Source organism: Neovison vison, chromosome 7 (assembly GCF_020171115.1).
Source record: "Neovison vison isolate M4711 chromosome 7, ASM_NN_V1, whole genome shotgun sequence".
NCBI classification, from domain to species: Eukaryota; Metazoa; Chordata; class Mammalia; order Carnivora; family Mustelidae; genus Neogale; species Neogale vison.
The window spans coordinates 5,569,310-5,582,028 of record NC_058097.1 but is presented as its reverse complement, the minus strand read 5'-3'; the positions used below and the strand labels follow the sequence as shown (position 1 = coordinate 5,582,028).

General features: G+C 49.6%; 1 protein-coding gene across 1 annotated transcript in view; it reads left to right on the top strand.

Moving 5' to 3' along the window:
* Positions 1–451: 451 nt before the first annotated feature.
* CDH13 (cadherin 13) overlaps positions 452–12,719 on the top strand; it is a 1,000,495-nt gene continuing 988,227 nt past the window's right edge. Inside the window, exon 1 of the mRNA XM_044255654.1 lies at positions 452–790. Coding sequence (XP_044111589.1) covers positions 746–790 — 45 coding nt within the window. The 5' untranslated portion in view covers positions 452–745. The remainder of the gene's footprint in view (positions 791–12,719) is intronic.

Genomic DNA, 12,719 nt, shown 5'->3' with positions numbered 1-12,719 from the left:
AATCTGGTGCCAGATGCACATTTGTGGAATAGGCAGCCAGTCAGACTCTCACCTGAGCAGTTAATAAAATCTATTGCCCCTTGATGGATTTTTTTCTACAAGCAAGAATTGATCTGTCGTCTTTGTGATTTGTGAGATGGCTAGGAAACACCAAACACCATCATGACTTGGGCCACATTAGGAGAGGAGAAAAAAAAAAAAAAAAAAAAAGAAGAAAGAAAGAAAAAAAAATCCACCGCCAAGTCTTTCCAGGCGTGGAAAGGGCTGGAACTGCTGGGGTCATTTTATTTGATTTATTGGAATTAAAGTGGATCTTATTAACATTTTAATAAAGAGAATCTTTTTGCACTGGGCTGGAAGTGCTCGCCAGTCCCTGGTGCAATTCCATTCTCTGCAAAAGTGGAATCGGCTGGCGTTGCCCAGCGTGATTTGTGAGGCTGGGCCCCAACAGTCCAAAAAAGCAAACGGGCTGCCTCCTCCGAGGGGCTCGCTCTGTGCGAGGTGCTCGCCCTGTATCTGCCATGCAAAACGAGGGAGCTTTATGAAGGAATCCGTCTTGTAAAGCCATTGGTCCTGGTCATCAGCCTCTACCCAATGCTTTCGTGATGCTGCCGCTGATCTATTTGGGAAGTTGGCTGGCTGGTGAGGCAGAGCCTCTCCTCAAAGCCTGGCTCCCACGGAAAATATGCTCAGTGCAGCCAAGTGCATGAATGAAAACGCCGCCGGGCGCTTCTAGTCGGGCAAAATGCAGCCGAGAACTCCGCTCCTCCTGTGCGTTCTCCTGTCCCAGGTAGGGAAGAGGGGCTGCGGGGCGCACCCCGCGCCCCGTTTCTGCATTCGGATCGCCTGGCGCGGGCAGGGTGAGGGGGTTTTTGGGGGTCGGGGGACTCTGGGGCGCGGCAGCGAAGGAAGCCTGGGGCTCGAAGGGAGGTCATTCACAGCCCCGGGGATCCTAGGGGGGCCCTGTTTCTTACTCCGGGTTGCCTGTGTGTGTGTGTGTGTGTGTGTGTGTGTGTGTGTGTACATTTGGAGGAGGAGGCGGCGAGAGCTCCCGAGTCCCTTTTTTTTTTTTTTTTTTTTTTTTTTTTGCAATCAGGGGCGACATTCTCGCCTACATCAAGTGGGTAACTTTGATTCGCCTCCTCCGGAGGCTCATGCATTGGAGAAAGACTCAGTTGGAGGCGACTCAAAGGAGTCGCGGTTCCCCCCCAGCGCAGCGCCGAGCGGGGAAGCAGGGCTCCGGTCCGGATTGCCGGCTGCCAGGCTGGAGAGGCCGGCCTGGCATCGCCGACTTCCCTGGGCGCCCGGGCCCCCTCGCCCAGCCCCACGGCGCTCTGGAAGGCGCCTCCCGCCAGCCTAGCGCGGCAGCCCGGCTGCTGCTGTCGCTCAAAGGCTCTGGCTCTGGCCGGGCCCGCATCGGGGCTCTTTTCCTCCCGACCTCGGGCCCGGAGCGTGTCCCCCCACCACACTCCCCCCGCCAGGACGCAGGCCCCAGCCCCCCGCGCCCCCTTTGTCCAGCCAGCTGTAGCTCCGGCTCCGAGCCCCGACTGCCGCCTCTGCTGTCTTCCCGGGCGGGCGCGGAGCGCAGAGAAAAGTTCAAGCCTTGCCCACCAGGGCTGCAGCTGCCTGTTAACCCTCGGAGCGCTGAGGCTGGAGGGAAGGGCCGGTGACCCGGGAGAGGGTGGGGGGTGGGGTGCGATGGAGACTTGGTTCTCTGGCAACCACCTCTGTATCTGGAAGATCTCGGGAAGTTTGTGTGCAGGAAAGCAGTACTCCGAGGAGGCCAGACCGAGGTGCCGGTGGCTGAGGGGCACGCCCAGCCCTGCTCTGGGGCCTGTGGTTTCTGAGAGCGCTGTGACCCAGTCCCCCAAGGCCTCCCGGGAAGCCTATGGGGCTCGGGCTGGGCTGGCAGCCTACAAGTGGGTGGGTAAGATGAAGGCAGGGCCAGACAGAGGAGCGAAGGAGACAGGGAGTGTCTCTGGGTGCTAGGAATGGGTGTTGAGTTCCTGGCCAGGACTCCTGAGTGCCAAGGGAACAGGCACATGCGTGAGTGTGTGTGTGGTGGGGAGAGGGGGCCGGTGGTGAGGCAGCCAGGATCCCGGCCAGGGCTGCCTGGGATGTGGAGATGGAGGGCAGCCTTCTAAGGGAGGCCACTGCTAGATCCATGCTGGGGTTCGACTTTGGAAATGGGTCAGTGTCCCAGAAACACAGTGACCATGGAAATGAAGTAAAGTGGGGGTTAGCGGGTGGATGCCAGTGCCCGGGGGTAGCGTAAGGTGCCGGACTGCTGAGCCCCTCCCCCACTTAGGATTTCTGTCTTGCCTGGATACACAGCCCCCATTCAGGACTGCGCTGTTTGACTCCTCTAACACTGGGGCTTTGCTGGCTCAGTGTCTTGGGGGTCTCTGTAACCTTAAGTCCTGCCACAAATCCTATGTCTGGCCATGAATGAGTTTTCCAGACTTCTGGAGTCTGAGTGTCCCCGAGGCTGTAGCATGTCTATATATCCCCATTTAGTAGGGTGGTTCAGAGGACGCCTCTGATTCGGACAGATCCTCTCTGCCCTATGCTGGTCGTACCACCCTGGGCAAGTTGTTGACTATCTCTGAGCGTTCTGATTTTCCACTGTAAAATAATCTTATCACCTTCCTGGGATTGCCAGGTAGATTAATTGCATTCAACAGGATGTCCTAGATAATGCATTTATCATGAGGCTTGGCACACTGGGAACCATTAGCATCTGGGAGCACTTACCCCAGCCCTTCCCGGGGGACTTTACAGTCCTTTTCTCTCAGCATGCTTGGACCTCAGTTAGGATTCCAGGGCTTGCCAAAGTGACGTGTCCCTTTGAGCAAGGCGGACGGCATGGCAGCACCCAGCAATCTCGGTGCACGCGGGACTTCTCACTTGATACCTTTTGTAAAGCAACTGGTGTGTCTTCTCTCCTTGGGCCCAGATGGCACAGGTGGGTCTGAAGGCTGTCAGCTCACTCAGTTCCTTAGCATGGGGGAGCAGAGGTTCTACTGGGAACTGAATTGCCTCTTCTCTGAGGCTTATTTCTCTCTTAGATTGTCATGCATAATCAGAGCAAACGTCCACATTAGGACACTAATTGATATCCTGGTTGCAACAGCACCTTGCAGAAAAATCGTTTTGGTGCAGTTCACTTGATCGGCAAGAGATTTAAGTGCACACAGCTCTGTCTGTCATAGTGAGAAGTGGAGAAAGTCTTGGAGCTTTTGAGTCAACAGGCAAAACCAAAACTTTTTCAAGGCAGAGAGAAAACAGAGGAAAGGGAAAAACAATGTAATAAAGCAAATTAGTCACTTGGTCCTAAGTGGTGTTCAGGCAAGCATGTATGTGTTTTTCCACTGCAGTTGTAATACTCTGGGTCCGGCTTTGGAAGCCATCAATCTCTACGTTTATTGGCTGGTTGCTGTTTTAGGCATTTTGGAAGGGGGAGGAAGAATTCTAAACAACAATGGTTGGAAGCTGGCAAAGTCAAGGAACAGTCACCTCTCTTCTCCCCTGGGGTGTTTTGGGAAAGGCTGTCCCAGAAGTGGCCTCTGGCATTTAGCTATGATAAATAATGAATGCGGAAGAGATTAAGGAGTCCCAACATAGAAATTACACTGTAAATATGATTCCCACCCCCCACCCCTCTTTGGGTATTGCTTACAACTAGCCAAAAGTTCTAACAATGAATGAGTAATCCCCCAAGAATTAGGATTTTAGGGAGTGGTTCAGGTTTAGAGAGCAGTTACTTGGGAGTGACCAAAAATGTTCCACAGAATTCTGAGATGTTGATTTAAAATGGGGAGTTCTTTGTTGGGGTCAGAATCTTGATTTTCAGGACTTCAAATGAGAATCAGTGTTCTTTTTTTTAGTACCCCCGAAACATCATGTATTATATCTTAAGGGCAGTGTTTATTTGCAGACGGTTCTGATAAGGAGAAAAAACTATGGGAGTGGCAGTGAGCACCCCATGCCCTGGGATGGCTTTGACAGGGGACAGCCTGGAAGATTTCAAAAGCACTGGGGAAACAGAGACATAAGTTGTGCAAAGAATCAAAGTGGCAGAGTTCACATGTCTGAACCATTTTTTTAGCAAGTCCCCAAAGAGATTTAATAAACGGCAAGGCTGAATATGTGATCTGGGGTTTATGTAATGCCACAGTCTATATTAAAAGCCCAACAGTCATCTTAGCTAATCTCTTCTGCTCTGCCTCCCTCCCTTCTCTCCTTTTCTATCTTTAGCCCTTGGGTTTTCCATTAAATAAAACCTATTTCCTTCTAGAAGTATCTCCTAGGTGTGACAGTGGAATTGCCCAGCAAACCAATGTCCCCAGTAACAGTACACAGAGTATCAGCATCTGCATGGGAACACTCGCTGTCAGCCTGAGCGTCACTGTCTGGGTGAGAGTACTGCTAGGTTCTTGAAACGATCCTTCTCTCCCTCCCTCCTTCCAAAAAGACAGCTGCTTGGAGAGTCCAGTTAATTTCTTTGAGGTGGAAGGGAAGGAAAATGGCAAACTCTGGGTTCCGTGACAGTCACATCATCTACATAGCCACAGCGTTTCCTATTTCTTTGTGCCTGTGGAGGTCCATCTCTGTGTGTTTTGATCTTGTTTCAATACCTGTTGAAAAATTTCTCCAGAAGAGGGCTCCATTCACAGCATTACAAAATTCTGAATCTACAGCTTCTATATTTTAAAGCACTTCAGTGTAGTAGTAGTAGTTTCATCAAAATCCAGTTAGTCTCCTCATTCCCAACTATTTGCTCCAAGCTCCCCCAGGGAGAAGTCCTGCCATTTTGCTCTGAGTATCTTCCGTCTTTTCTTTCCTCCTTTATTCCCTATTGTAGTTGGTTCTTTTCTGTCTTATTCTGCAACTGTGTATCTGAGTATTACTCTGTGTTTTACTCTGAGTAATAGAGCAGGGAACGTTTGAAAGACCTTTGTAGACAATGCCATATGAGATGTAGGGAAGTTCTGAAATTTCCCGGCATTTGATTTCGTTTGGACCTGGTTTTACTCTTTAGGCAGCCAAAAGGCAGGCACAGCTCGCCTGTGAAAGGAGATAATCTTCCCCATTAGGTAACTACCCCGAAGAATGACTCATGAGCCAGACCCGTCACCCTCCATCACCAGTTGAAAAGGAGAGGGAAATATGTCTGTCATCCGATTACAATAATCAGTTGGACAGAATCAAATCAAGTGACCAGTGGTTTTGGCATTGTTTCCAAGTAACTGTGGGCAAGGTGCCCACATGCCTAAGAGAGTCTGACCCTCTTGAAGGATGCTGCCAATACAGTCCCCTGCTGCCTGTCTCCTCTGTACCTACCTAGGGATCCCAGGCCTGACTATGCCTCCTTGAGCAGACAGTGCAAATGATGATGGGTTGGACTGTAGGATCCCCTTCATTAGGCGCCAAGTAGTGACTTTATGCTGGGTTAGGGTAGAAAGCAATTTCCTTCTCTACTGAGAGAAGCAGCGAAGGGCAGGCTAGAGAGGAGAAGAAATGGCATTTCAGACTTGAAACACAGACTGAGCCAGGGCTCATGTTAGTGAGTGGGTCACCCTTTGACTTAGCAGGTTGAACGTTGAGATATCTGCTTGGTGGGGCTAAAACTCATCCATCCCAATTCTGCAACTCTGGCTTCTGGGCAGAGGTGGTAAAGAAGCAGCCACAGGCCAAATGTAGCTCATGGATGGATCTTATTTGGTAAAATGTTTTGAAACGTGGCAAATTATAAATTTAAAAACAACAACAACCACAGGTTTCTTGCATTTCCTGAAATCTCAGAAGGTTGGGCACTCCTAGGGCTTCATTCCCACTTGGCCACATTTCGGTAGAGCAGGGAGGGCTTGCTGCCCCCTTTAGGAAGGACATGGCTCTGTAAATGGCCACAGTCCCTACCAGTCCCCACTACTCATCCAACCAGCTATACTCATCTTTACCCACTTGCCCCGTAGCCATTTGTGCCGGGAACTTCTGCTATCACAAATTTTGAGGCTTAATTAAATTGATACAGTCAAGTTTTTAGTGATAGGCTACTTGAAAAGGAAGGGACATGCCTCTTTCTGATCCCTGTGCTTGAACTGGATTGAGACTTGCTTTGGAAGAACATGGTCGAGGGGATCCACATCTCCGTCCTGAGAACATTGCTACTGCCGAGGGTGCCGCTGGGTGACCAGGAGTGCCCGGAGCACTGAGACACCCAGATCATTGTTCCATGAGTAATACTTCCACCCAGAGAAGTGACACACTGTAGCTTTGAGTACAGCCGACGTGGCTACACCAGAGGGTTGGTGCACCCCAGACATCGCAGTCTCGGGGCTCTGGGAGTACTGGATAATAGGCAGGCCCCAGTGCACTGTGCCACGTGTTCTACTGGGAGCGTCAGTACCCTTGGAGTACAGCAACAGTCTGGGCCTTGTCATTCCCTCAGTGTTGCTCAGCAGCAAAGTGAGTATCCTCAGAACCTCACAATAACGTCTCGTCCTCAGCCCTGCAGGGGACTCCGGGAGCACTGAGTTAGCTCTCAGAGCGTTTACAACTTCAGGGTAGTGGTAGCTCCGTAGCTTTGTTGCCTGGAGTACTTTTATACACGGGACATTGTCACCACGGGACATTGTCACCTCTACCACCAACTGGAATTCGTGTGATGTTCTTACAACTGCTCTGAACAGTTAACACCCAGCATGGTCTTCACAGAGTGCTAATGCTAGAATTAATGTCCTCTGCCTCCACAAATACTAGATTAATCCGCCCACCCAGCCCCTACCAATAGGTAAGCCTCAGATCACTTGTTTTCCATAGCCTCAGATCCCAAAGATCAGGGTAAACATAATTACACATACCAGGAAAAAAAAAAAAAAAAGTGATTGCTTTTTCTCTGTCACTTGCCAACAGAAGTCAAATTCCTGAAAATTAGCATTAGCAATGGGCACGTTTTGACATGTCATGTCTCATTTCAAAGGCCCCAGCAAGCGTCACCCAATCTGTTCCAGAAGCACAAAGCCCCTGTGTCTCCCAGCTGAGTGTAGGCCGGGGCTGGGGTGCAGGGCAGCAGCTGCTCAGCGGAGAGCAGCCCCGCCACATGCCTGGGCAGGGCCAGGAAATGAGCTCAGCCTCTGGAGGCGCCTGGGGACCCTGCACGGAATGTGGCAGCTTCCATCCTTGCCTGATGCGGCCTCCAGGCCAAAGTCTCTTTCCTCTCGGGGTGGCAGGGAACTGCTTTTCCACGTGCTGTACGAGATGGTACCTGCAAATGCCCAAACTTGAGCTTCTGTGGTCATCTCCCTGTCTACTAACGTAGGACCTGCAGAAAGTGGCTGGACCCTAGCAGCAGAACCCAGAGCTGTCTCAGGCCACACAGGCTCTGCCTTCAAATGGCATAAGCTCTGGGCATCTGGGGTTGCAAACTGTGGCCTCTGGGCCAATTCTTGCCTGAAGCTTGTTTTTCTAAATAGTTTTATTGGACCCTAGCCAGGCCCATTCATTTATATAATTATCTGTGGCTGAGCTTGTGCTGTAACAATAGGGTTGACACCATATGGCCCACGAAGCCTAAAATATTTACTATTTGGCCCTTTACAGAAAAAGTTTGCTGACTCCTGCTTGGACTCAGAATTACAGCCAGAGGGGCTGCAGGAAATCTTCCCTAAGGGCAGGGGGGGCGATAGAGAGATTCATTCATTAGGGGCTGTCCCTCCTAAGTCCCAAGCACTCACGTCACTTAACTTCCGGGAGATTCACCTGGGGGCTAAGTCGGGTCCGTCAATACCTGTGATGTCCGCGGAGGACCGACCACCTGCTCGGGTTACAGCTTCTCATGAGGCCGACCCAGTCTCTGCTCTCTTGGGAGCTCCGATCCTGAGAGAGCCCCTGGCAGGGGAGGTCACTGTCAGTTCAGGAATAATTCAAAACAGAGGATTGCTGTGAAAATGCAGTTGTGTGAGGTGTGCTGACTAGTGTGTTTTGCTCATCTGGGCCTTGTCTTTCTTCCCCACTGAAATATAAGCTCCCTTAAAGCACAGACTACTGTCCGATCCGTTTGCTCCTGCATCCCCAGGGCCTAGAACAGTGCTGGTGTGTGGTAGGTCTTCAGCAAACAATGAATGAATGAATGAATGAATGAATGAATGAATGAACAAACGGACGAAAGAACAAATGAATATGGAAAGGCATCAGCTTCAGATGAAGGTCCTGGGAGCCTTCCTTCATAGCCTGATGCTTGGAGGAGTAGTGAGGTTTACTGACAACAGACCAGCAGAAGGTGTAGGCAGGGAAAAGCATTCCAGGAAGAAGGCCCAGCCTGGGGGAAGTCTCTGCTTAGCTGAAGGAGGATGATCCCAGGAGCTGCCGAGTGGTGCCAGAGCCACCTCGGCTTTGGCTGCCCCCACAGGGATTTCGGTGTTTGTCTTAGAGCAATGGGCAGCCATTGAAAGCAACAGGGGGAGGGTGTCCTGTGACAAGGTCAGGTTTCCATTTTGGAGAGGTCACCCTGGCTGCAGTTTAGCAGACGGACTGATGCTGGGCACGAGCAGAGGGGAGAGGCCAGTCCAGGCCCGAGATCACGGGAGCGGCAGTGCCGACGAGGGAAAGATGCTCCGCTCCGAGCATGCCACGGTCATTTAGGGCAGAACCTGGCAGGGCTGGGAGACGGCAGAGCAAGGGCCAGGGAGGGGTTAAGGGGCAACCTTGAGTTCTGAGTCTATCAACTGGCAGCTTCCTGCCAGTTGCCTGAGTGAGGAACCCAGGTGTTCGACGTTATAAACAGGGCCCGAGGGCCGTTTCCAGGGGGGTGTCAGCCGGCTGCGGTAACGGCCTTCAGGAGAGGCGTCCCAGGCCCCAGCCACACTACTGCCCACAGAGCCAACGTGCGTTCGCATCTGGGACGGGCACCGTGGGGGCTTGGAAATGCCCTTGTCTGGAGAGACTGATGCGTAGCCTCTATAATTAACCAATCTCTGAGGCTTTTCATGCAAAAGATATTTGGGAGAAACATTGCCAAGCCCTTTAATCGTTTCTTGAACATTCAATCAGCAGCACTAGAAATATTTCTTACATGAAGCAAATAATGATCTACTACTTTCTGCAATCACTTTGCAAACGTTAACAAGTCCTCAATTCAGCCTGTCGGATATGGCCTCGGCGACTCTTCGGTTTCCAGGTGGAGTAGCAGAACCTTCCCCATGGTGCCGGGAAGTGGAATGTTGGTAAATGTTTAACAACCGGCTTCTCTTTAAAAAGAAGAAGTGGCACAGGCATGTTTATCCTCAGAAGGCGAGGGGTGCTCAGGTGTCTGCATTTACTGAGGCACGTAGAGAATTTATAGGTAAGCGACACGCACATAGAGACCTGTTCTCGTGGGGCTTGCCATCTTCCCAGGACAGCCATGAAGAAACAAGAAAATCTATTTTGTGGGGCGCCTGGGTGGCTCAGTCCGTCCTCACCCGGGACCCTGGGATGAGCCCACACTGGGCTCCCTGCTCAGCAGGGAAGCTGCTCCTCCCTTTCCCTCTGCCCGCCAGCCCCCATGCTCTCTCTCTCAAATAAATAAATTAATAAAATCTTAAAAAAAAAAAAGAAGAAATAGCTGACATGATATGAACTTGGTAATTGTTACCATAGGAAACGAGGGACTAAAACAGCGTTGCAGGACGGACGGCTCCATCTCCGTCTTCCTTCCCGTTCCTTCCCTTTCCCTTCCTCCCCCCCATCCCTTCCATCCATCTTTCCTCCTTTCTTCCCATGAGTAGGAAACTCTACCCAGTGCCAAGAATGCTGCTGTCTTGGAATTCAGAGACAAATACATACCCGGTCCTGAATAGGGAAGGCGCTGGAGGTGAATGAGGGCCTGAGGTCCTCGAGGGCTCAGAGGAACAAGCATCTCAGATGACTTAGGACAGTTAGGGAGACTTCTGAGGCTTTAGCAAGTCAGTTTGAGCCCTGGCCATTTGCACGCTGCCTTTCCTCTTCATTATCCTCCGGTGTCTAAACGAGGAGAGAGAACACCTATACCTGCCCAGCAGGGTTTTGCTTAAATAAGCATACGCTGTGACTTCATCCATGAACGGCAAATGCTGGATGCTAAGGGAACATTGGTGGTATTCACTTCCACACGCTGTGCTCCAAGGGAACTTGTAGCTCTCAGGTACCGGGGAGGCCTCGGCCTTGATCATCTTTCTAACTCAGAAGGGAAAAAATGCTTGTGTATTTAAAATGCATGGACATTAAAAACAATAAAGCTTGCCCTCTGGGGAAGGATTTGCCAATTCTCATATTGGTGGCTCCCCAAAGATCCTTCCCTTGAGGATTTCATGCCTCATAAAATCACTTGATCAGGTGGGATCTCTTCTTCTAGATGTATCTTCTCAGCAACTGTTTCCCCAGAGGCTTTATCAGGGTAGTGTGTGTGTGGGTATACATGTCAGAACCTTCCCCATGGTGCCGGGGAATGAATGAATGAGCACTTATGATTCTGATTTAAAATGTATCAAAATACATGTAGCAAATGTACTGTACAATTTATTGCTATGTGCCATTTGCATACATCATGTCCAATCTTCATTGCAACCCTTAGGGACAACTGTTCTTATCTTCATTTTATACACCATGAAAAGAAGTTCAGAGTGGTTGAGTCATTTGCCTAAGGCCATCCAGCCACTAAGAACTGGGACCAGGGCTTGAACCCATCATTTCTGATTCCTGTGCATGAGCACATATTCCTCCATATTTCACTCATGTATAAAAGCTTCCCCCCAAATGATGTAAGGATTTTCTCCTGTGATTGTTTTGTTTTCTGATTCTCCTGGAGTCAAAATGGCTCATGTAGTCATCCCATTTTTGAATTCCTGGTGTTGAAAAGTGGGCCTGGGACCTAGGAATCCTGTCTGGCTTAATGGCTGCAAACTGGGGTAGCCCAGGGTTATTTGCATTATCACCAAGTCCTTGTTTTCGACCAGGGGCAAATGACCCACCCATACCACATGCTTCCCCCAGCAAGAATGGCCAGCTTACTAAGACATCCAGGCACCACTCACTTAGGGTGTGGCTCCTCCGCAGGGTCCAGCGCAGGTCAGTTCTGTAGGAGGAAATTTGCCGGCAGTCTCCTGCCTGCCGCTAAGCTCTAAGCCTGGATGGCATCCCTCCCCAGGTCCCAAGGAGTTCCACTGTATCCTGAGTGCTAATGTCTCCAATTACGTTTTCCTTAGTCCAGAGAAAATGAGAAACACACAGCCCGTCTTACCAAAAGAGTTTTCTTTTTTTCCTCCCCTTTTTAATTCAATTTAAGTGCCTTTAGTCAGGCTGGCCATTGATTCCATGAACATTTGTTGAATGCCTTTCATGTGCCTGTCACTATCTTACCCCTGGCGACAGAGCAGAGCGGGGCGCGCTCACAGAGTCCTCTGTGCTGGATATCCCCTATGGTGGATATGCATACTCCCCCCACTTCGACCCAGTCCTTACCGCTCCGCATGGTTGCTTCCCAGGTCTGCCTTTCTCAGGACATTTGCACCTGTGCACCCCAATCTGCACATTTTGTGTCTCAGTCATTCATTGAACAATTAGTGACTGATCAACTATGTATCTGAAGCATGGTGCTTTACACTGGGTGGGCAGCCGTCATCATTGTCCTCATGAAGTCTACGCTTTAATGGGGGAGAAAGACAGTAAATAGCAAAAATAAGGAAGTACAGTAATTTTGGGTCATGATGGTGCCGTAAAACAATTAAAATGGGATAGGCAGTTGTTCTGAGTTTATCCACAGCCCTCTCTTGGGATAGAAAATTCACTGTTCTGATGCAATGACCTTTCTACTTTTTAGGGATGAAATGTCCTATTGTTTGTAAAAAGAAGTTAATGAACTAACTGCCTATCTCATTTTTGTCTTCTATTTATCAGGGTAAATAGAGTGGGGAAGTATTGTTGGCAAAACTTTGTCTATTCTCTATGTTTTGTTTTTCTTGAAATGTTGCTTTGGGGACTCTGTAAATGTGGCAACCAATGATTTAAAGTACAGGTAGGTAATCTTTTTCTGTAGAGAATAAATATATATCTCTAGGATAAATATATGTCTCTTTGCAGTTACTCAACACTATCACTGTAGCATGAAAACAGCCACACGTAATTTGTGAACAAATGGGTTGGGTTTTGTTCCAATAAACCTTTATTTAGAAAAACAGGCAGAGCTGGATTTGGCCCTCGGGCTGTACTTTGTCCGCATCTGATCAAAACCATCAGCACCTCACCAGTTGTTCAAACTGGGATAGGGTCAAGGCCAGAGAGCGGAACCAGACGTTTTCTTTGGGCTGCCATTACCATGAGAATGTGGTACTTCTTTAGGAAGACAGTATCATGGGATTATTCCAGGTTAACCTTGATCAAGGTAAAGATTAAGGAACATAATTCTGAGACAACTACTAAAATATATAATTTAGCTTTTATAGTAATTATCTGGACTACAATTTTTAAGGCTTCCTTGCCACCCAAAGGTGTATTGGTGTTAAACACTGTACCTTAGGCTATATTCCTCCAAACGGTGTTGGGGATATAGGCTTGGAGGCAGGGAGCTAATCTGAGAGATGATTCTAAGACACAGAAGTGAGTAACAAGAAAGAAGGAAAGCCAGCAAAGGGCGTGTCATTGAGCTGGTCCCGGTCACGGGCGGCTGGGGCTCATTACCGCTCCGGCCCCTAACGGTATAAAAC